Source organism: Lagopus muta, chromosome 2, assembly GCF_023343835.1.
Source record: "Lagopus muta isolate bLagMut1 chromosome 2, bLagMut1 primary, whole genome shotgun sequence".
Lineage (NCBI taxonomy): Eukaryota > Metazoa > Chordata > Aves > Galliformes > Phasianidae > Lagopus > Lagopus muta.
In genome coordinates, this window is record NC_064434.1 from 100,760,616 (window position 1) to 100,784,188 (window position 23,573).

Below are 23,573 nucleotides of genomic sequence, written 5' to 3' on the forward strand. Positions count from 1 at the left end.
TAAGATATGCAGAAAGACAAACATGGGGATAGATCAAAGCAACAGCTTTGGTACCTATGGGCAGAGGACAGAAGTCTGAAGACTCCTGAGGAACAGCCTGCAGCCATGCTACACTGAACAAATGAAAATGCATATTACTAAATGAATGATGACAGAACAGGAAAAATCCAACTCCAAGTCCACAATATAAAAAATGTGCACGTTTGCAATCACATACTACAAGTCTGTAGTTAGAAATCACATTAGATGGAGGTCAAACCACCCAGTTTTTTCACACGAACACAAGAACTGCTGATACAGCAGTACAGAAAACTAAAGCAGTCAATGAGATACTTCATTTAGTGGGAAATTATGGGATGGGAAGAGAAGAAACAGCAAAAAGGACTTCAGCAGCTCAAATAAGCCATTCCTCTTCCATGAGGCAAAACAACTGTTAGCTTTTCCCCAGCAGATGAGAGTTTGATCAGTTCTTAAAAGCCTCCTGTCAGGGAGATCTCACAGCTTCTGCAGCAACTTATTTCACCATATAATTACTACTGCTAGAGGATGTTTTTACCCATTATATAAAGCCTAAATTACCAGACTTTTAGCTCAAGATTTCTTTTCTTATTCTCTTTACATATGCAGAAGATGTTATATTGTTCTTTACATTTGGAAGTCTCTTGTTTTATTCCTTCATGCTTTTGTCTTTTTATTCATTCAATCACAAATTACAGTGTTTGCTCTTAAGTCACATTTTATACAGCTCTAGTTATCGTAGTGTCTTCTCTGAATTCTCTCACACATAAAGCTTGTTATTTTGATGAAGATTATCATGGAACATGAGCAGCACAGGGCAAAAGGGCTCCCTCAGGAACACAAGGAGGTACACCTGCAGATACTCTGTAAGATCATTTACTAGGAGACTAGTTTAAAAATAAACAAAAAGTAACATTAATTTAGTTACCTCCTTTTGCAGGTACCGTTTTCCCCCTATTAACAGTCATGAATTTGTTTTCAGAACCACTGGGTTTTCTTGACTTATTTATGCCTGGAATAAATATACATATATATATAAATATACAATTAAATACATGTATGCTAACAACAAAACAGCAATTTTAAGGGGAGTCAGGTACAAACTCAATCTAAAAGACCTGCACATTAGCAGATGCACAGATTAAATGGATCAAGCTGTGAAGTTCCTCCGACTCTTGCTAAGCAGGTAAAACAAGGCTGCAGAATTGCTCTCATGGATGTCAGACACCTTCACGCATTTTAAAACAGTCCAAACTATCTCGTCACACATCAGAATTGCCTGTGAGATATTTATGTTTACGCTGAAGGAGTTTCATTTAAATCTTGCAAACTTTACATCCATAGCATAAACACAATAAAGACTTTATAAGCACTTCATGTATATTATTCTCTGGTATTCATTTCATAATTTCTAAGCTGAAGACTTCATAAAGTTTGAGACCAAGTCTTCAGTCTACAAATAGTGAAGCAAGTATGCCAGTGCCATTTTTATGGCCTAGAAGAGCCTAACTCTTAGAGCAGCAATGGTGTGGTGTGCACGAACAGGTACTGAAAGCTGCTACAAGCAACGAACAGCTGTTGTGTATTTCTGCCCATTCCCTACCCTGCCTCAAGGACAATAAGCTGATCCTGATGCACCCCCTTCCCTGATACTAAAAAGAATTCCCATCTTTTTTATTTAACTGTATGTCAGCTTAATTCAGCTGCAGGGGCTGAATTCATGTGCAGATACATTTTCAGAAATTTTATATTTTAGCCATCAAAATATCAGATAAAAAAAAACTACCATGCTGTGGCTAATAGTGCATTTCTCAACTTGAAGTCAACTTCTTTTCTAAATACTTGGGGGAAAAAAAACTCTATAATCAATCTGATGAATGATTCAAATCCAGCAGAAATAAATCAAACGTGAAACCTCCATACAGTATCATTTTACTTTTCAACTTATAACTGCATCTACAAAAGCATATATATATATATTTTTTTTAATCTTTACAAACTAGTGATAAGTAGGCATGGAGTTTAAGGGAAAGAAGAAATTTAATCTGGTAATGCACATGAGTACAGCCAAACTAAGCTATGCGTTATGCAGCTTCGTCCTCCCACTGCAGCCAGTGACCAGTCAGGCACGTTCATTCTAGTGGACCTTTCAATACATGAACATCCTAAAAGCAACAGCTTGAAGATTAGTGTTTGTGGATGTAAGCATCACTGGGCAAATGATGCATAACTCTGATTTTTTACCTAGAGGAACTGTCAAATGTTTTACAAAGACAGCTGTGCACCTTTTGGGACAGAGGAGGCAGCTCATAACTAACCTGACTTGAGCACTGTGTCTGTGACAAAGGCCACACTGCTCTCTCACAGTCTAACAAGTTCTAAACAATTCACAACAAACTGAATCAATCACTGAAGAACACTTGACAAAGTCAACACAGACGTGCTCCTGAGCAGTACTGCTAACATAATATTCACAGGAGTATGTTATCATAGAATCATAGAATGGTTTGAGTTAGAAGAGACCTTTAAAATCATCTAGTTCCAACCCCCTGCTACAGGCAGAGACACCTCCCACTAAACCAGGTTGCTCACAGCCCACTCCAGTTCAGCCTTGAGGGCTCCAGGATGGAAGCAATCTCAACCACTCTGGGCAACCTTTCATGCAGGACATCAGTTTACAAACAGCTGAAATCTTTGCTGATTGTAAATACACATGATTAGGGCTTACTTTCCTCTCATGTTGGGTTACATGAATAATCTACAATGCTGCTAAAACACCACTCTCTTACCACCCTGCACACTGTTTTATAGCCTGCATGATGCTGGTAAAGAAGGAAGGCTTTAGGCCACTTAAACATGGCCATGTGAGAGTATTCTTCCGTCCCTGAAGCCAAGCTGCCTTAGTAAGAATTACCAAAACAGGATTCAAAAGGCAAAAGACATCCTTTGCAATATGTAACATTACATTTAAGTAACGTATTTAATACAATAATATCCATTCTCATCTGCCTCTGGATTTACTCAGAGAATTTAATTAGCAAATAAAGTACAATCAGTTAAATAGCTCCAGGATCATTTTGCCAGAAAATAAATGCACTCCATTTCTACAAAGTTGTATTTACATTTATTTCCAGATTTTCACTGGTTTCAGCAAGGTGTTCCCAGTTACCCAGGAACATCGCAGGAAATGAAATCACACTGTGTTTAGACACATCACTAACATCACAGCCACGCAGGCAACACTTCAAACACTTGAGAATAAATGTTGTGGTGAGTGCCTACAGAGTTTATTATAAAGACTGCAACTTCTGAGTGCATCAGATCATTGTAATCACTGAACAACTTCACTCAGTGTCCCACCAGTACCAGGGCAGTGAACATCAAGTAACAGCAACATGTAGTCCATTATCACCTTTTCTTCCCATGCAATGACTTAATCCCAAACAAGTACGTTCATACTAAGATTTACAGGATTGGTGCTCATTCTTGATCTCTCTAACCTGTCTCAACTTAAGAGAAATACTCACCAGAGTTCACTTTGGAAGTTATGTGCGTCACATCTATTTTCTTGGATTTGATCAAAGGTGAAGATCGTGTGGAAGAACTTCGTGCAGAGCTTTTCTTGTGATCATAAGCCTTGCTTATTTTAGAGAGAGGTGCAAAGATACCTGGAAAAGAGGGTTGTGTGGGCCAAAAAGAACCACGGACAACATTAACATCATTACACTTTTTTGCTTTCTGTTAGAGCTGGTAAGTATTCTTTTAGCCACAAATGTGGCTTGTTCTGCTGTTGAAGCACTTGCAGGGTGCAAGGACTAACTCAAACAGAACAGTGAAACCACACCCAGATCTATCTATTCCCCCAAAAGGTTCATTTCTTCCAATACTTTTTTAATTTGTGTTATAAGAGAATTTCAGAAATGAAAATAAAGGTTATACCACGTTTTGGTGCACACTTGAAGTACTGGACTTTTCCAACACTCCCATTGTTCTTTCCCTCTGCTTCATCCAGCTCTATGCCAGCCCACTGCCCACTGGCAAATTCTGTTGTGCCACAAAATCTTAACGTACCAACCTAAAGCATAAGCAAAACACAGAAAAGATACTGTTAAAAATGCATGGTTCAGAACAATCTACTATAGCTTAGGAAAGACAGAGCTGGTAATTACCAAGCTTTTATTCAGAACAGCTAGAGAAATACAAACACAACGATCTCCCTCGATGACTGACATTCTTATCTTTCAATGCCAGCCACTGCACTTTCCAATACCTATCAGTCATGTGTGTCTGTTGAGCAGAAGCAGCTGTTATTGACAGATCATGTAACAGAAAGGAATTCAACAGTAAGCACTATTGCACAGTACAACTCAAACCCAGCAAGGCACGTGCCTACCTAGTTCTACTTTCAGTGCCTCCCACAAGAACAGTACTAGAAGCCTGACTGGAAAACTTGCTGAATTGAAGATTCCATGGAAATGCTAGATTTAAAGTTCCTTTATTTATTTTTTGGAACTTCATATACACACACATACACAAACATAACATTTTGCTCACAAATACATTCAGTGTTTAACAAAAATATATTTTAAATCTTTAAAAAAAAGAGTACTAATATTCTCCAATCATTTCAGAGCTGTTGATATCCAAATAAGAAGTATGAACATTAACTACAAAGTTCAGTTTTTCAAATCCATTTTTAAATAGTGTCTAACAAGCTTCTTAAAAGCTTGTTCTTCTACTTCCACAGAACAGCACACCAATCCCTTTAGCAAAGCACTGCTTCAAAGATTTCAGCTGCATTGCACCAATGAAACTGGGTTATCCTAAGTTCAGCAGAACTGATGGTGGTTTTTTTTCTGCCTTCTGGAAGCTGGTAGGGTTAATTCACAAATGAATGCTAAGCAATGAATATTACTATCATTCTGATGTAACACCAGAAATGTTAATAAATAATGAACTGTGCTGATGTAATACAAGAGACTCAAAATTTTTCACAGATGTAGACGTTTCATGTCAAAACAGCTTTCCAAATACACTCAGGTCATTACTTTCCATAAGCAGATCCTTACTGCCATCCAGAGTTCAGACCTTCCAGAAGGGGTTTCAGACACTCAGATTCAAAATACACCTCCAAAGGAATAAATAAACCAACTGGCTGTAAGTTCTGAGTATAGTACAGAGTCACAAAAAGGCTTAGGTTGCAAGGGATCTTAAGAATTACCTCGTTCCAGCCCTCCTGCTATGGGCAGGTTTGTCACCCATTAGATCAGAGACCAAGGCCCATCCAATGCCTGCAGCAACAGGGTATCCACTCTCTGGACAGTCTGTTCCAGTGACTCATCACCCTCACAATGAAAAATTTCCTCCTACCATCTCATCCAAACCTCCCTTTTTTTCATTTAAAACCATTCCCCTTTTTCCTAGCATTATCAGACCACATAAAAAGTCAGCGTCCCTCCTGTTAAGTACTGGAAGGATGCAATGAGGAGTCTTCTCTTCATGCTAAACAAGACCAGCCAAACCAGCCCTTAAGCCATTGACAAGCCCTCACCCCTTCTTTGCAGAAGTGTTGCTCCAGCCCTCTAAGCACCCTTATGGCCTCCTCTGGACCCACTCCAACAGCTCCACACCTTTCTTGCCCTGGAGGACCCAGGCCTGGATGCAGTACTCCACATGGGTCCTCATGAAGGCAGAACAGAAAGGGACGATCCCCTTCTTTGCCCTGCTGGTCACACTGATGCTGCCCAGGATACAGCCGGCTTTCTAGGTTGCAAGCACACGTTGCCAGTTCACGATGAGTTTCTCCACCCACTGCTGCTCCAAAAGCCCTTCCCCCACACAGCTGCTCTCAATCCGTGCTGACCTAGGTGCAGGACCTTGCACTTGACCTTGTTGAACTCTATGAGGTTTATTTGGGCCAACCCCTCAAGACTTCCCAGTTCCCTAGATGACATCCCTTCCCAGCAGTGCACCCAGCACAGCTCAGTGTCATCTGCACACTTACCAAGTTACTCATCATACCTTCTGTCCTGCAATAACGACACGATCTCCCAGCTTCAGGCCAAGCGATAAAAGCATGGCCTTGCCTGTGATATGATCATAGTTTGCAATCATGGCTTTTGAGATGTCACATGACAGAGGCATCGCATCCAGCAATATCTGCTTGATTTCTTTTGCACTGGCTGCTGCATCTGCCATTTCCAGTGGCATATCTACTGGATCGGGAACCACATCCACTGGGATCTGCCCTTTGTCATTCTATAAAAGCATAATGTAACACAGCATTTAATAGCATAACAAATTCTTAATCTTAAGAACATTACCAGTACTCTGGGCACGTGGGAAAGAAAGCACCTGGATATGAAAAAGCATTTTCAAAGATATCTAGACTGCATATCACATAGAACTTGCTGAACAATGCTGCCTCAAAAGATTTCATGCCATCAGATGATATATCATGTAATGATTTTTGACAGTTACAACATCCCATAAAAATGAATTTGAAAATGGAGAACTGAGATACCAGCTACACTTTACAATACATACAGGACTGGAGGCCTGCATATAGTAGCATTTTACCTCCATCAGGTCTACTCTATGGTTAGTAAGCAGAGCAGCTGATGTTTCTTTGTTATCAGTTATTCTGCTGACCAAGTAAACTACTAAGTAATACAGTGAGTTTCCAGAGGCCACATGCTTCACCTCTGTATTTCTGAAAAGATCCACCTCTGCCATCACAACTGATGCAAGACACAAATTCGAGTTAAAGCACCAAAAATGGAAGTCTACTTGAACTACTGAACTACACATGGACATGGAAAAAACAAACTTCAACACACAATATGACAAAGCATACAAAAATCATCCCCTATAAGTTACAAACAAGAGGTGCTCTCTCTTCACATAATAGATATTTAGCTAACCAAACCTGGACAGACTGTTCCATTTTTCCAGCTATATTCCCCCACATAAACAAATAATTACTGAGTTGCATACAACCTAACACCTTACCCTAAAGGCAGGATTTGCTCCATGTTCCAACAAACATTTGACAGCTCCTGTACATAGGTTAAATGCAGCAATATGCAAAGCTGTTCCAAAATCAAAATCACTGCAGGTAGCATCCACATCTGCAATTAAATGTCACATGAGGTACGTGTGTTACTTGTACTTTCCACCCTAAAGATTTCCCGAGAGGGCACAGTTTTATAATTTATATTAACATTTATACAGAAACAAAATGAGCTACGTAGTGAATACATACAAGAAACAATTCTACAGAGTATCAACCTTATCTGAAATGCTGATTCAGACCATGAGTTAATTTGAAAGATGAGCCTTTACTTTCATTTACTTCATAATTCTGAAGACTTAAGTGCAAAACTGTTGGTATTTGAGATACCCGACCTACAGGGACAACATTAACAAGTAACATCAGGTTTGCATGTATGTCCATATTTCTCTGATACTATATTTTACTTGACTTGAAGTGTTTAAACAAGATGCATCTTCAACCAGGTGCCTTCCTTTGTGAGCAGGTAACAGGGCAATGGAAAACTGCTTCTACCTCTGCTTTACACAAACGAATTTACACTGGCCAAGAATTAAGCGTGAGCTAGCAATTTTTTGTCATTCCTGTTTCCAAAGAACTGCACTCAGAAGGGTTTGGCACAGACAGCTCAGAAAACACAGCACTGCATCAGATGAGGCTCGTGATACATACTGGCATTAATTTTTCCCTGTATATCTTTCAACACGCTGTAAGTTAATCTTGGGTACTTCTCCTGAACTATACAAGAGAGGTGTCAGCTTAAGTCAGTTACGTATATAACCATTCAAAATGCCAGCTGATTTCATCCACAAACCAAGTGACAAGCATATTTGCAACAGTGAGCCAATCTGAAACACTGATGAGGGACCCAAAACTTTCCTCCTAAGAGCTGTGGGATACTTTTGTTATTCTACAGCTGCAGTCTGTCCCAAAAAACACTAATCCTGTCCACAAACTAACAAACTAAATTCACCCTGATTTTATCAATATCCTAATACATTTATACCAAATTAATACTTTTAGGGCACGTAAGATGTAAATATTAGCATACTTATCCATATTTAAATGATCTGTATATGAACTTGATACATCCTAAGAAATATGGACTGACTTTAAAAAGATGAAAGATATTAAAGTTCAACCATTTTTAAAATGCTCCAAATACATTTTTTTAATTTAATTTGCACATGCATGAAAAAAAAAAGACTGTATTCCTTTTTGCAGTCATAACCACAGATACGTATGTGAAGCTGCCTTTTATCTGTCAAATGTTAAAATACCACAAGTTTAAAGTCTGGTAGAAGCTGTGTAGTAGTATTCAAATAGTGAAGCTTCCACATTTGATAAGAACACCGAAGAGGCATTTCATCTTCTTAAAAAGTATGTATTTATTTATGCCAAACACTGAAGTCAAGCTTTTCCTTAGATATAAACTTCCACATAGTGGAAATGTGGGGAAAAACAAGCAAGTCAAAGCTGCTTCAGTCATTAGTTTGTCACAGCTTGTAAGACCCCCACCTCTTCCTTTACCATTCTCCCAGCACTTCAAACACACTTCCCAATGAGTAAGGCATTTTAAAAACCCCAGGGACTTGCCACAACACCCACACTTTCATTTTCTGTGTCCATTCTCTTATTTCTCAAACAACTTAGAATCACAGAATCATAAAATGGCTTGGGTTGGAAGGGAACCTCAAGGGCCATCAAGCTCCAACCTCCCTACAACAGGCAGGGTTGCCAACGTCCATATCTAAGACTAGACCAGGCTGCCCAGGGCCCCATCCAACCTGGCCTTGAACCTCCAGGGATGGGGCATTCACAGCCTCTCTGGGCAGCCTGTTCCACTACCCACCACTCTCTTGGTAAAGAAGTTCCCCCTGATATCCAGCCTTCATCTTCCCTCCTTCAACTTGAAACCACTTCCCTTTGTCCTGATATTATCTACCCTTTCAAAGAGTTGACTCCCCTCCTGTTTGTAGGCTCCCTTTAGGTACTGGAAGGCTCCCTCAGCCTGTCTTCGTAGGGTAGGTGCTCCAGCCCTCTAATAGTCTTCGTGGCCCTCCTTTGGACCGTCTCCAACAGCTCCCTGTCTTTCTCTTGTTGGGGGCCCCAGACCTGGATGCAGTACTCCAGACGGGGCCTCACAAGGGCAGAGTAGAGAGGAACAATCACCTCCCTGTCCCTGCTGGCCACCCCTTTTCTGAGGGAGCCCAGGATACCATTTGCTTCCCAAGCTGCAAGAGCACACTGCTAGTTCATATGAAGTTTTTAGATTTAACCTATTTGCTTTTGTTTCTTAGATACTCCTCTATCACTTCATACAAAGCACAAGTGAACAAAATACAAACAACTACATGAAACAGCAGTAACACCACCTACCTTTTGGCTTTGCATTTTTCAAAATAACACTAATAAGTTCTGGAACATCAAAGTAAGCAGCATAATGCAAGGCATTCATATTTGTCCAACGGCTGCGTAAGCTGCTATCAGCACCCAGATCAATAAGCTGCATTGCAAATTTTACCGCGGTTTCAACATCACCTGCAAGGCAATTGTTTTGAAACATGCATCAGATTTGTTTCCAGGCCCTCAGAAATATGCACATATTTATGTGTAAAACAAAACATAGCTTAGCTCACAGTTTGTACCTCAGCCTGTAACAAAGTTTGCTGTATTAAACAGATTCTAAACTAGTACTGCTGTTTGAAGTACCTACACTACTGTCACAGCCATAACCACACTGCAGTTCTGTATCTTCCTTTCTGACAGCCACTGGAGCCAAAACTAAGCACTACAGTTTACTGCAGGAAAACATTCTGTGATATTCAATGGTAGAAACCTTTCTGAATTAATTAGGCTTGTACACCTATAAGGACATTTCTTTACTCACCAATACCATGAGCCCCTGATTTGCAAGTGTAATGCAGAAGAGTCATATCAGTCAGTCCATCTCTGTCATTCACGTTGCAACCTCTTTTAATGATCTGAAGGACAAGAAGAAAACACGTTAGCTGTGGTACAGCCCTGACATTAGCCTTACTTAGCAAGTTAATTCAGACATGGGTTCTTTTTGTTTGCTAATAACAAAGAAGCTTCCTAGACAACACTGTAACTGCAGAACTGAGCAACGTGCAGAAATGTAATAGATAGCATTATCTGAATATAGCTAACTTTCATTATTTAACACTTCTAAAACTTTCTTATACTATTACTAATGATATATATGACGTATGCTGAAAAATTAACAATTTTACTGAACAGGAAAACTGCAGCATTTAGAAGTCCCACCCTCCCATTATTTGGTTTCTCAATACTAATTTTCCCCCCTAGAAAACTTGTTATATTATGGTAGGAAGAATTTTACCCATTAAAGCCTGTAATCCAGAAGAAAAATATGAATACAGGATAGAACACAAACAGCAGGTCCTGTGAAAGCAGCCTACTGCAAGTCTCAAAAATATTTTGGATTCTACCTCATTTTGACCATAGAAACATCACCCTTAAGGTCAGGCTTCAGTGAAACTTCATGTATCAATTTTATGATTACTCTTAAATAAGAAAATGAAGCACCAAGGTTGAGGGCCTCTGAGAAACAACCATTATGAGAAGAACCATTCATTTTCTACCATCTACCCAAACATGCTGAATTATCAACAAATCCTTTCCTCCTTTCCAATTAAAAACAGAAAGTATGTGAGATACAAGGCACTAACCAGTAATTGTGAGAAGGCAAAACCTATATGTGCATTCAGGAACGGTCCTACTTTTGAATGAACTGCTTTAAATTGGCGTCATTGAAGCATACATTTAAGGCTGTAAGTGTCCGAGGGCTTTCATTTATACCTCACCTCGTTTCCAATGATATCAATGTTCTGCTGGACCTGTGGAACCCACTGCCTTAAGATAGCAAACAATTCAGAAACAGACGTTTTGGGGTTGAAAAGTATTTCCTGGCACGCTGCGTCATTGGGGTCGAAGAAGGAAAACTCTGCTTAAAAAAAAATAATAATAAAAAAAAAAGGTTTATGTACAATTAGAAGTTCTAATGTTCTCCCAGAATATGTATAGTGTTCAATCTCAGAGGCAAAGAACACAAGAGAGATTACTCCATTAATAACCAGTAGAAAATCAGAATGTCTGATTAGCTCAGATAAGGCTCTTTAATGTCTGGTCTATTTATACTAAAGTCTTGCTCATCAGTTAGAAAGTTTTAAATTGGGACCAAATACAGAGGTATTACCAGCAGAGGTAAGGACCAGCAGAGGTGAGCAATGGTTATGCCAATAATGGCTCAGCCTTGTTTCAAGCTAGGCAATGCTGCTGACATCAAGCTGCTCCCAAAGCACAGGCAAGCCTCTTGATATCTCAGTTAAGTGATGAAATATACATGCCATTTTTCCACATGCTGTAAAACCCCTTTTCCTTCTCTTTCCATCACAATGACATAAAACATAGCAAAACATACACATGTACAAATCAGGGAGGTGTTAGTAGCCTCCGTTTTATTCCTGTCATGAATGTATCCATCTCACCCAATAGCAACTGTGGGTAACAAACAAAATAAGCTATCAAATCAAGGTGAGAGAGGAAAAAAAAACCAACTACCTTTAAGATTTTAAGCTTCACATTGCTGCAGGCAACCCAAAGTTCAATCACGGGAAACACCTTATTATTCAAGCATGGTATTTCGCATTACTTTCATGCATATAACTGTGCATACACACAAACTATACTGTTAAACTGATGGAATTTCTTCCAACTCAGGAAGAATCTGGTTAGCAGTAGCTGTTAGGAGAAGGAAGGGAAGCAGAACCTACTGCCATTTCAAATGATGGAATAATGGAAAATACTCAACTTTCACCCTTGCTGCAGTTGTCATAGAGTTTCCTTCTAAAAAGGTTTTAAGTTAACATACATCAGCTTGCACCAACCACAGATCAAATGCTCTCTGAATGGATAATTAACAGAGGATAATTAACATATAGCATCAGACACCTGAAACAGGACTGGGTGTACGTGGTGTAAGCTACCCTCTGGATGAACCACCCTAAGCTTTCTTCAGAGAGCACACCACAATTCTAGATGGGATTAACAAACAAGAGCACACGCGCAGCTCACTTCCTGAGCGCTCAGTGCTCCTCTAACAGCACTTCCTTGATTCAGCAAGAATGAATAACAAAGACGCCGTCACTGACGTTTAGCACGACTTTTCATTTGCATCTCACCTCCATGAAAAAAATAACACCACTCCTTTCCCCGCACTACAGAAAGCATGCTGCTTCTTAACTGACACCCTATGCATTGACACAGATCTTCTGCTTTCTCGTTTAATATTTAGCCTGTGTAGACCTCTGGTATCTCATGCTGAAAGCTATGAAGGAAACACGACCAGCCAACAAGATTAATCATCTTACGTGACATGCATGAGTCTTATTCTGCCAAGTTTCCCAGCTATTTACATGAACCAAATCATACCAGTAATCAACTCTAACAGGCTGCAAGGCTAAAAAAGAGAATATATCAACAGCAACCACTGTAAGTGCTTAACAGCCAATCAGCTGCAGTGCTTGCAAGAGGAAACCAACATCACCATACAGAAAAATCTTTCAAAAATTCTACAGTAAGATGATAACGTCATGTAGATACCTTAAAACTTTAGTTTTTAAGGTATATAGATGCCATTTTGAAGACATTATAATTGTAGCTACCTATGAAGAGGGACATTTGAATCTATCATATTTCCTGTTTTAAATATTATTATAAACACCTAAAGACAATCGGACATTTTTTCCAAAAGCCAGTCACCAGAAGGTGCTATAGCTTCCCATTAACAACCATTCTGACAGCCCTCACCACTACAAACATCCTACCCTTCCAACAGAAACAGTTTAAATACCGAAAGCCCACTGAGAAAAAGCTTGATGCACACACAACCAGGGCTGAAATTTCATTAATGCAATTTTGCACCTGTATAATCAAAAAATATTAGGATGTTATAATTATGAAATAAACCAGAGAGTTAGGCAAAGTAGACTGTGATAACAAAAGAGAATCAATAGAAGGCTTACCCCTGTCCTGGGCTCACCCACAAAACACCAGCAGAGGTGATCTCCAGACGAGATCCTTCCCCACTGGCAGTCAGCTCTTAAATAGGTCTAGGAGAGGTGCAGCCAGGCTTCACCCCTTCCAGCAGCACAGCTGAATTGCCTTCACCTGTGCTCCTCTGGCTGACTCATGGCTCCCCTCAGGTGATCAATCAGAGGTTCAGGCTGTGACTCAGTAGTTTCCATACAGCACTTTAATATGATAACCAATTCTACATCTAGATCTATAAACACCCAACCACGCACAAAGAAGAAACCGTAAAAGTTAAAAGACATATTAAAAGTATATGTAATAAGAAAACATGAGAAAAGCACGAGTCTCAATTTTTCATCAGTATTTTTTTTCTGAAAAGAGTATAAGGAGTCAATAGTTTTTCTCAATATTTATCACTCCAATTTACTCACTGTTCACCACAAACTCTTATTCTGTTAACATACGTACCACAGTCTGAAGGCATCGGTGCTGCAGCAACAGAAAAAGTAACAGATGTTTCAGAGCTTGGAAACAGAAACCGATCTCTTTCAGTGAAAGAATCTCCTTCAAAGGAAGGTTCTGGAATACCCTCTATGGTCATCTTCCAGAAAGCCCCTTTAGGAGGAAGGAAAAAAGAACAGCTTGTTAGAAATCCTTTGAATTAGTTCTGTTACATTAAAATGCAACAGATCTACAAATATCATCTTCTAGCAAACTAATAAAATGTATTAATTCTTGGAAGTGAGTGGAGCACGGTGTCAAGGATACCCAGCTTCTAGACTCGCATGTAATTAACGTAGAGCATGAAATTTCATCACAGCTTCCCACTCAGGCAGTATGAAAATTACATTGTAACTAGGAACTACAAGTGATAACAAACAAATTTAGATGCTTTACAACTTCAGGAAAAGGTTAAAGCATCAGATACTTCTCCTCACACTTGGCACGTATCTTTCTCTCACACTATCAGCAAGAACACGCTCCCAGCTACTGCTTCCTCCTCTTCTAATTCTCATGATTTGAACTGTCTGCAGCTTTATGCGGCAAGATTAATTACTGAGTGATTCACTCCTGGATGCATGATTCCATCACCTCCTTTCCCAGCTTCTCCTCTCTGTGCATTAAAATAGCACGCTTACTGCTGTGTTGGAGCACCCACCCAGCTGTTGTTTCCAGCCAAGTTTTCAAGCCTTACAGCAACCTAGGAGAGAAAAGAAAAATGAAATGGCCACACAAAGCTCTAGCAATGTGTTCCAACCAGGCCATGCTGCATTCTACTTACTGCCTTCCTGCTAAGAGAAGAGCTGGCTACCACTCATAGGACATCTACTTGGGCAAATCCAGCAGTAAACGAAGAAAAATTGTATTTCTGAATGAAACAGACTGAATCTCATAGCTGAAAATCCTGAACTTCTGCATATTGAAACTTCATAGCTAAGTAAAGCAAAAGGAGCACACCTATTAAACGAGCCTATGTTTTCTTTTCGGAGAACACTATGCCAGTCCTCTAAGGCTTCAGAATTTGTTAAACACTTTGAAAGAAAGGATTAATGGAGATTCAAGGAATGCCTGGTTTTATTACACTTTATCCATGCACAAGTAAACGAGAAGGAAAAAGTGGTGGTTTTTCTGTTACTTTGATTTTAAAGATTTGTTTTATCCCTCTTACACACATGAAGTGAACGCATTTATTCTCACATTTTTCCAAATAAATTTGCAACACCATTTGGGACCTCACATAATCAATACTCTAACATAGAAAACATTTTAGCAATGGTTGCAGCTGCCAATCTTGAAGGAAATAAAATCTCTTTCTCTTCTTCCACATCATGCACAGTTCACCTCCAAGTTTCCTCAGCTTGGAAAAGAGGCCCAGATGACAAATGATCATTTTTCTCCTACTAGCTAACTTCCTCAGTGTACACCTGTACAAATAAATGCATATGCTGGCACAAAAGAAAGATCAAGGGGGAGGTCACCGGGTACGACAGGACTATTTCTTCCAACTACATTATTAAATTGCATTGGTTTCAGCAGTCAATTCAACAGGGCCAAAATTGTCACTAATTATTTCAATTGGTGTCTTCATCTAACAATGTAAAGTTTACATTTTGAATAGTTTTATTATTATCATAAACGTTGTCAGCAATTGATGGCAATGACTTTCCTGTACAATGGACTAGGAAGTCTTTTAAAACATAAGATGGTAATTTCATGTTGTTTGTAAGGAACAGTGAAATACGCTTGCTACCCTCTGATATTTGTTCAGACTGGTCAAAACAAAGCTGTACAAATCCACAACATTTTTCCATGGGAAGCACATACAACACTCTCACAGAACATATAAGTAATGTGCATGCATGTAGAAAACAACTAAGCCATTAAGCCAGAAAAAAAAAAAAGGAATTAAAAGATTTCCACACAGCACTGCCAGTACAACAGTGAAAAAACAAAAGCAATACAATCAAAAGTAGCCACACCTGACTGAGCAGCTCCTAACAGGTGAGATGCATAACGTTTGATTGCAAAATCAGCTGGAACTAGAGATCAGCAGAGATATTTGAAAGGTAGTACAAACAGTGCTGTGTATTGCACACAAACAGACTGAACAGAACAGAATCGGTGCTTTTGCAAGTGGCCAAGTCATCTTTTACATGGAAGGGCCAGAGGGAAGAACACAATCCATCCCACACAAATGAAACAAACAGCTGAGCAAAGCACACCGGGGAACAACCCGGGTTGCTGGGCAGATTACACTAAGACCCAAGCACCACAATGAATGTGCCAACACAACACCACTAACAATGACTTCAAATGCTCACACCAGCGCCAACAGCCCCTGGCCTACATGTTTACACCGTGAGATTTTTATTAGGATCTTGAAGTATATTACCATTTTATGATACAGAACTGAAACATGAAGGGTCGAGGCAACACGTTCTGCACCCGTGACTACCTGCAGAGCCCGCAAGCTCAAGTACATGAGCATCACAACAGTTAGCGTGACACACACGCACCTGGAAAGGCAAAAGGAAAGCAAAAGTTTGACGACAATTTCTAAGAAATGGAAAAAGGGGAAAAACACCATCTTTGTGATGACTTCTGTTCCAAAGAGAAGCACAGCACTGAGATATTAATAACAGCCAAGATACACTGACCCATCTGACTCAGATGGGAAGTGGAATGAAATAGTTTCCAGAAATCCAAGTATGGAAGAGTCAATAAGGGCAGAAGGAAAGGGTTAGAGATACTCAGTGAAAAAGTATACCACTTTCCCTTTTCACTGCATTATTAAATACTGCTAGATGCAGCTTAGCGCAGCAGAGAGCGCCATACTTACTATCTGCCAGCCATACGTTGCTGTGATCCAAATGCAACCTGAAAATGAAAGAGAAACATCACTAGAAAAAAAGAGAATTTGACAGTCATCATCTGCACATACAGAGCTGCTGCCAAGGCTGAGGGCAAGCATAGGCTTTCTAACACCCACATCTTACACAGGACGTCCACGGTTTAAAGAAAACAAAAAAAAAACAACCAAAAAACAGTAAGTTGTGTAACACTGGATCCACTTTTTCGTGTAGATTGCACCATTTCCAACCTTATCGCAAAGCAGCAGCGAACTGCTTCCCTGCAAGCACCGCACAACACCTCCAAGCTCTGAAGGACTCGAAGCGATGGCACACACCTGTGCCGGGAGCCCAGCAGCAGGCCTGGTCAGCAGGTGGGTGCCATTTTGGACAAGAGCTACGAACAACGACCCGCTGATGTACGTCCGTGCGGGCAAGAAGAAAACCGCAGCCCGGGGCGCCAGGCCTCCGCCGCGCTGCCTGCCCGCGCATGGCGGCGCCCCGCTGCTCCCGCAGAGGGCACGCGGAGCGGCGCGGAGCCGTCGGAGGGAAGCCCCGCACAGCGGGTCACGCCGCCCCGCGGTGCCCACCCCCGTGCCGTCACCCCCTCACCCCGTACCTGTAAGCGCGGCCGGGCCGACCCGCGTTCGCCGGCCCCGAACCCGTTGCGACGCTGGTCTCGGCCCGCCCCCGTCCCGTGCGCCTATCGGCTCCAGCGCCGCCCCCTCGGCTCGCCCCAGCGCTCCTCTGCACGGGCTTCGCGTTGCTTAAGCGGCGTAGGCAGTTCTGCACATCCTTGCGTGGCTGTAGAATAAAACGCGCAGCATTAAATACAGGTTGAAAACCGGTTTCACCCGGAAGCAGCTTGCAGCGGAGGTGGGAGCTCTCATCGCTGCTGGGTGCGGGCAGGGCTGGGAAGCAGCATGCTTAATCCTCTGCACCTGCCCTGCTCACCCACCCTGCTCAGAGCAGTCCTGGAAATTAAAGGCAGGTGCACTGCAGCTGGATCCATGGGCAAGCAGGGACCTAATCCCTGTGCTCCATACTCTAAACCTAATAGTGGTGTAGATCCAAAGATCAGTAAACAGAGGTCCTGTGATGGAAAATGCAACTCCATACAACTGGAGCCCAGGCTACTGGAGGGGAAGAATCATAGAAAATAACTTAGACAAATGCTGCTATATTTTACATTCCCATCTGGGTCACTGTGGCATAAATGTACCTGGTGTTTATAACCAGTCCTTTGGTTTTGTTTTTCCAGTGATAATTTTAATTGCGGTGGTGGAGGCAAGATGAATAATGGAAACAACTGCAGATTACCTTGAAATGAAGCAGCATGCAAGGCAAGAACTGGAAACTACTCAGCTCCCAGAGACTTGAAAACTGCAAGTAGAACAGGGAGAAGTGCGGCTGTGGGAGTAAACGTGATGCCAGAGATGTAGGGAAAAACTTCTTAGCTAGGTTTCTTACTTTGGAAGAGGGCAGAGAAAATTGTAACTTGGGTAGATGCACATCTGCTACGCTCACCAGAAGGGCACCTTAAAGAAGGAGTTTGAAGTATAACAAAATACATAGATATAAGTGAGATAAGCTTGATACCAGCTTGCATGTTTTGTGTGGTGCTTGATATTAGAATCATAGAATCCTTACAGTTGGACTAGATGACTCTAACTACCCTGCAATAAGCAGGGACACCACAGTTAGGTCAAGTTGTCCAGGGCCTTATCAAGCTTCACCTTGAAAGTTTCCAGGAACAGGGCATCAACAACATCACTAGACAATTTTAGGGCAGATACTAAATAATGGACAGCAGTTTGATAGGGAAATCATTAGCAATTCTGGAGCAGATTAGAATTCAAAAGATCAACATGGGTAAAGTGCAAGCACAGAGGGAAACAGTGCTCAGAGCAAAGCTGAATGGAATGTATTAGGCTGGGGGAGGTTACCAATGACATCCAGAGGTGTTCTTCTTGGAACTAATTCTTGTTTCATATTTCTCTTCAATGATTCTGGCAGGGGAAAAAAAAAAAAAAAAAAAACCAACACTAAGTTGATGAGACAAAAGAAATGACAAGAATTGCTGCTAAGGAAAGGATGCATTTATGAGATAACTGTTATTATGAGATTATTATTATTATGAGATTATCTCATTATATGAAAGCAACTAAGAGACAGATGTGACTGTAGTCAACAGTTACTCAAGAAACACTGATGCCAGTAACAATGGAATCACATAAAAAGTAAATGGCTACCTTAGGATGCATAACTTCCAGTTGTGTTCATGTTAGCAAGTTCTGCTGTCTCCTATGGGAAATCCTAACCAGTTGTGACTGCCCTTCCCTCAAAGATGGAGCTCATCTCATATGTTCACAGATGATTTCCTAGCAGAGCTGAGGAAAAGAACAGTCTATTTTAGGGGCTCACAAGAGCATGGCTTATTTAATGCAGCAAAATGAAAAGTGGGAGAGATGATTATGGTTGCTGTCTGCCATACACTGTGGAGAATGGTGTATGAATTCAAAGTGAACACTGAATATGAGGATAAAACTGGGCATGGATACTTTTCTGTTAGAAAGTGAAAGCAGGCAGCATCTAGCCAAGCATCTCAGGTTCATCAGAACCTTCTGGTTGTAGCAGTGAAGGTAAAAACCCAAACATTTTAGCCTGGAATAAATCCTTATGTCTTATGTCCTTGTGGCTGCAACCACAAGGGAGATCAGATACCATTGCTTGACAAAATGCCTGCACTTCCTGAGTTCCACTTACCAGCCCCACAATGGAAATTAAAAATAAAGCCCAGTTCTATGCCTCTTTACAAAATATTTTCACAATATCAGGATGTGAGTCTAAATAAAATTCTGTCCAGCCTATCCTGTCTGACTCATTCTGTGATGCCATGGTCAGTATAGTTGCTGAGCACCTGGAGAGCTGTAATGGCTCAAACAATGAACTACAACCCCTCTCACCACATCAGGAAGATGATGAAGAACAAAACTTTTTTTTTTTTTTTTTTTAATGTAAAGTACTATTTTGCTTTTATTTCTCTCCTTGAGCAGAAATAGGGCATTACTAACCACTTCCTTCACCTTCTCAAATGTTCACATCAGAGGAAAAGGGTCATTTAAATAGCTTTGGAAGACTTCAGCTTCCAGCAGAGCTACTCTGGAGCAAAGATCAGAATAATAGTGAGCATAGTGGAGCAGCAAGCACATTTGCAAGACACTGAATGCTGCAGGAGCTGCCCTCAGTTAGGTGCCTAACAGGAAAGCTGTGTATACACGTGGCTCATGCTTTGAGGCACCCTACAGGAGGAAGCCAATAAGCGTGCTTATCTTGATGTTCAGAGAACACCTGAGATACTTTAGATAAGGAAACCTACTGTGGAGAGGCACAAAGCTTAACAGCTCCACTGTTTTCTACAGTGGCCTGGATTACTTTTTCAGGAATACAAGTCACTTCTAAACCTAACCTCTAAATCCATTTCCAAAACAACACAGCCACCTCCCAGCAGAAGTAACAGAACCAGCTGCCTGCCTGTTAAATTCTGTCACCTGATAGAAACTTGCTTTCCATGACGCTGCTCCACAACCACAAACCTGCATCCACTTGTAAGAACTGTTGCAGCTACCGCTGAGGCTGGGCCTGTCTCCTTTTAATTATGTAAATTTGCATAATTCTGGAAATCTGTATTTGAAACATTATTCTGTTTCCCACAATTCTTAGCTCTAACTTTTACATTCTGGCACTGCCTTAACCATTGAAAACAGCAGTGAACATCTGCCAGACAGCTGTCTTTTAAATACTGGGTGATTTGTAGCAACGAGTAATGATGATCAAGTGACCAGAATACTCCTTTCAAAAGCAGTGAACACGTGTAAACGTATCTTACAAAATCACTGCTGACTTTGAGCAGTGTTAGGTCCCATATGATTTTGCTTTATTCGCGTGGGGCATCTGAGCAGTTAGCAGCCCCTGTACGGGCTGAACCACAGAAGTGCCTCTAATTTTCTACTAATATTTCTTCTAAATTTCCTGTTTGTTTAGTGATATCTAGACCAACAGTTTGAACACCTCTCTGGTTATATTCAATTTGCTGGTATTGAAAACAACACCACCACCACTCTTTAAAATTGTTATTATCACTGAAGCCCTCCATAATCTCTCAGTAAACAAAAATTCTCAGAAGTCATCCACAAATGCAAACCTTCACCTTTTAAGACCTGAAAGGAGCATTTATGCACATTTCTCTTTTAAATCCTGCAGCCTCCATTATCCTTTTTTTCTTGCTTCCATAATTTTTAGTCTACATTATTTGTTTCATACTGAAATTTCAGTTTCTATTAACAGATTCTCCCATCATCCTGCCTTGAAATCCATCCCACAGCTACTTCATGGACAACATCTCTGAAGGCTAATTACCATACATCTCCATCCAGACTCAGGCCTCGTTCTTGCATTTACAGTGCTTCTAGGCCCCTTTGCAGACTAGTATGGTTTTTATTATCTACTGCACCAGCTATTTCTGGCAGGATATAAGAATATTTAAGTTCTTCCCTGTAAGAGTGCCATGCAACCAAGCAGCAGTGAAAATATTGCCAATTTTAACAGGTGGAAGAAAGGGTATGAAAGGAGAAAAGGCATTTTAAACTAAATCCAACATTCAAGGGAAAGTCTCTATTAATCCTTAATGATCTTACCATGCTTCTCCCCTAGGCTCTGTTCCTCAAACACAGTCCTATGTTCACATGGGGCACTTGTAAAATGACTCAAGTCTGCAAGTTCACAGGTAACAACGTGGACTCAGCCTTTCGATTTTTGTTCTGTAAATTGTAGCACTATAAGCCAAAGTATTCCTACAGTAACTCTACCAGGAATTACATCAATGCATAGCACTCATGAACAACAGATAACAAATTCATCTCTTTACTTTAATGTCAAAAATACTTGCTTGTCACTCTCCTCACCAGTAATCTCTTCTACCACAGTTTTCACTTGCCATCTCTTCTGTTAAATTGCCATGAGGCAAAGCATTTTATTCTGCATTTTCCATGTGGTAAAGCTTTTTGTTTCTGCTTTAAATACCTCAGACTTTCAACACAACATATATTTACTTAGTAACAAGAATATCAATGACAAATGCGGTTTCATAAATGGTTGGAAACAGGCATAAAATTTCTTCTCTCTCACAGAAGCTAATAAGTTTAACAGAACATTGAAGTGGTTATACTACATAGAAGTGCAAGCAACAAAGTTAGGACAAAACACTTACCTTGTTCAAACATGTTTTCTATTACTCAGAATCTCTAAAAATAAATAAATAAAACAGTGTAAGTTAATATTAGTTAATATTAATTGTAGAGTAATAAATATGTAACCATCATAAATCAGCCACTGTGAGCAAGCCACATGGTGGTGGGATGCAGAAGCATCTGGAGAATTAGCTACATGACTTGGAAGAAGCAGAGCCAAGAAATAATTACCTGATGTTATCCAGAAATGCACTGAGGAAAATGGCCATCACATATATTAATTGCAATTAATATGTCCCAGAAAAATTACCTGAGAGAAAGGAATAAACATTTTCTTAGGAGTCACTGGCATGCCTTCTTCCTTGTAAAACAAGTTAAGTTTGCTAATCCTGTTGAACAGAAGAAATGTGAATAAAGAGGCTACAGAAAGTAATTATTTTCCAGGAGAACAATCTGCTACAGCACCAAGGAATGAGTCATGTAAGCAGCTCATTCAAGTCTGAAAATGTTTTAGAGGCTTGGCAGTATGGAAACATTTTGGGGAAGCAGATGAGTTACCTGCAATCACACAGAAATTGCTAGAGAGAAGCAGAAGGCTTCTCCCCAGAGATAGGTTTAGCCACTCTTGTCTTCAATCTTTTCTGACGCTGAGAAATTGATAACTTTGGTAGAAAAGCTACTCTTTGAAATTAAAAGATGAATCCATCAAACGTGAATGTTGAATAGGGAAACAGGAAGTCGGTGCTATTATCATCCAATATAGAATCATAGAATGGTTTGAGTTGGAAGAGTCCTTTATAAGTCATCTGATATAACTCCCCTAACATGAATAGGGACACCTACAGTTAGATCAGGATGCTCAGAGCCCTGTCCAGCCTGATACTGAGCGTCTCCAAGGGCAGGGCATCCACCACCTCTCTGGGCAACCTGTGCCAGTGCCTCACCACCCTTAACATAAAAATCTTCATCTTTATATCCAGTCTAAATCCTCCCCTCTTTTAGTTTGAAATCATTTCCTCTTGTCCTGCATGTTCCCTTCTTTATTTTAGCTCCACTTTTGATACTGAAAGGCCGCTCTCAAGTCTCCCTGGAGCCTTCCCTTCTCCAGCTGCACAGCCCCAGCTCTCTCAGCCTAACTTTGCAGGGGAGCTTTTTCCATCCTTCGGATCACTTTCGTGGCCCAATTCTGGATGTGCTCCAGCAGGTCCACATCTCTCCTCTACTGAGTACTCTTCATTTGGGCACAGTACACCAGGTGAGATCTCTTCTGCTTTGTCACAGGGTTCCACTTTCTGCTTTGGCTTCTTTAACTTCTTTTTCGGAAGTTAGGTTATCCTGGAGGTTGTTTTTCCAAGAAGAAGATGCAGCAAGTGATAGCCAAACTAACAAAAGGAACAATCCTGTTTGGGGTTTTAAAGTGGTTTGAATAACTTCTTTTTAGAAATGGGTCTATGTTTTTAATTTTTTTTTAGTTTATTTATTTTCCTTTTTTTTTTCCTTAGAGTTTTAACTCTTGAAGTTAATTCATTAAAAGAACCAGTCTCTGGCAGATGAGGAAGAAGTAAAGGCAAGCAAGTCACTTTTGTGCCTGTGAAGAATACATAAGCATTTTATTCCAAGAAACCCCAAGGAAGGAAAACCCGTGGGTTTTTTTGTTTGTTTTTTTTTGTTTGTTTAGTTTTAGAGATCTATTGTCTTATAGAAAAGCGTGTGATTCTTTTTTGTGGTCCTAACCCATACATTTGAAAGATTGAAACTGATAGTTCTGCCTGAGATTTGTCTTTTTTTTTTTTCACAAAATTAAAATACTGAAAAATATTGAAGTCC

General features: G+C 40.4%; 1 protein-coding gene across 11 annotated transcripts in view; it reads right to left on the reverse strand.

The window, feature by feature from the left end:
- CLIP4 (CAP-Gly domain containing linker protein family member 4) overlaps nt 1-22,143 on the reverse strand; it is a 28,439-nt gene extending 6,296 nt beyond the window's left edge. Inside the window, exons 1-14 of one of the 11 annotated variants that reach the window (XM_048935292.1) lie at nt 22,057-22,143; nt 21,767-21,800; nt 18,444-18,506; nt 17,117-17,301; nt 16,488-16,525; nt 13,616-13,762; nt 10,918-11,060; nt 9,960-10,053; nt 9,449-9,610; nt 7,030-7,148; nt 6,040-6,276; nt 3,958-4,093; nt 3,546-3,686; nt 947-1,030 (exon numbers count right to left, since the gene is read on the reverse strand). In XM_048935292.1, the coding sequence (XP_048791249.1) occupies nt 947-1,030; nt 3,546-3,686; nt 3,958-4,093; nt 6,040-6,276; nt 7,030-7,148; nt 9,449-9,610; nt 9,960-10,053; nt 10,918-11,060; nt 13,616-13,762; nt 16,488-16,525; nt 17,117-17,301; nt 18,444-18,452 (1,495 nt within the window). In that variant the 5' untranslated portion in view covers nt 18,453-18,506; nt 21,767-21,800; nt 22,057-22,143. The other 10 variants (XM_048935293.1, XM_048935296.1, XM_048935299.1 and 7 more) reach the window with 10 other exon arrangements.
- Between the last annotated feature and the right edge of the window lie 1,430 nt (nt 22,144-23,573).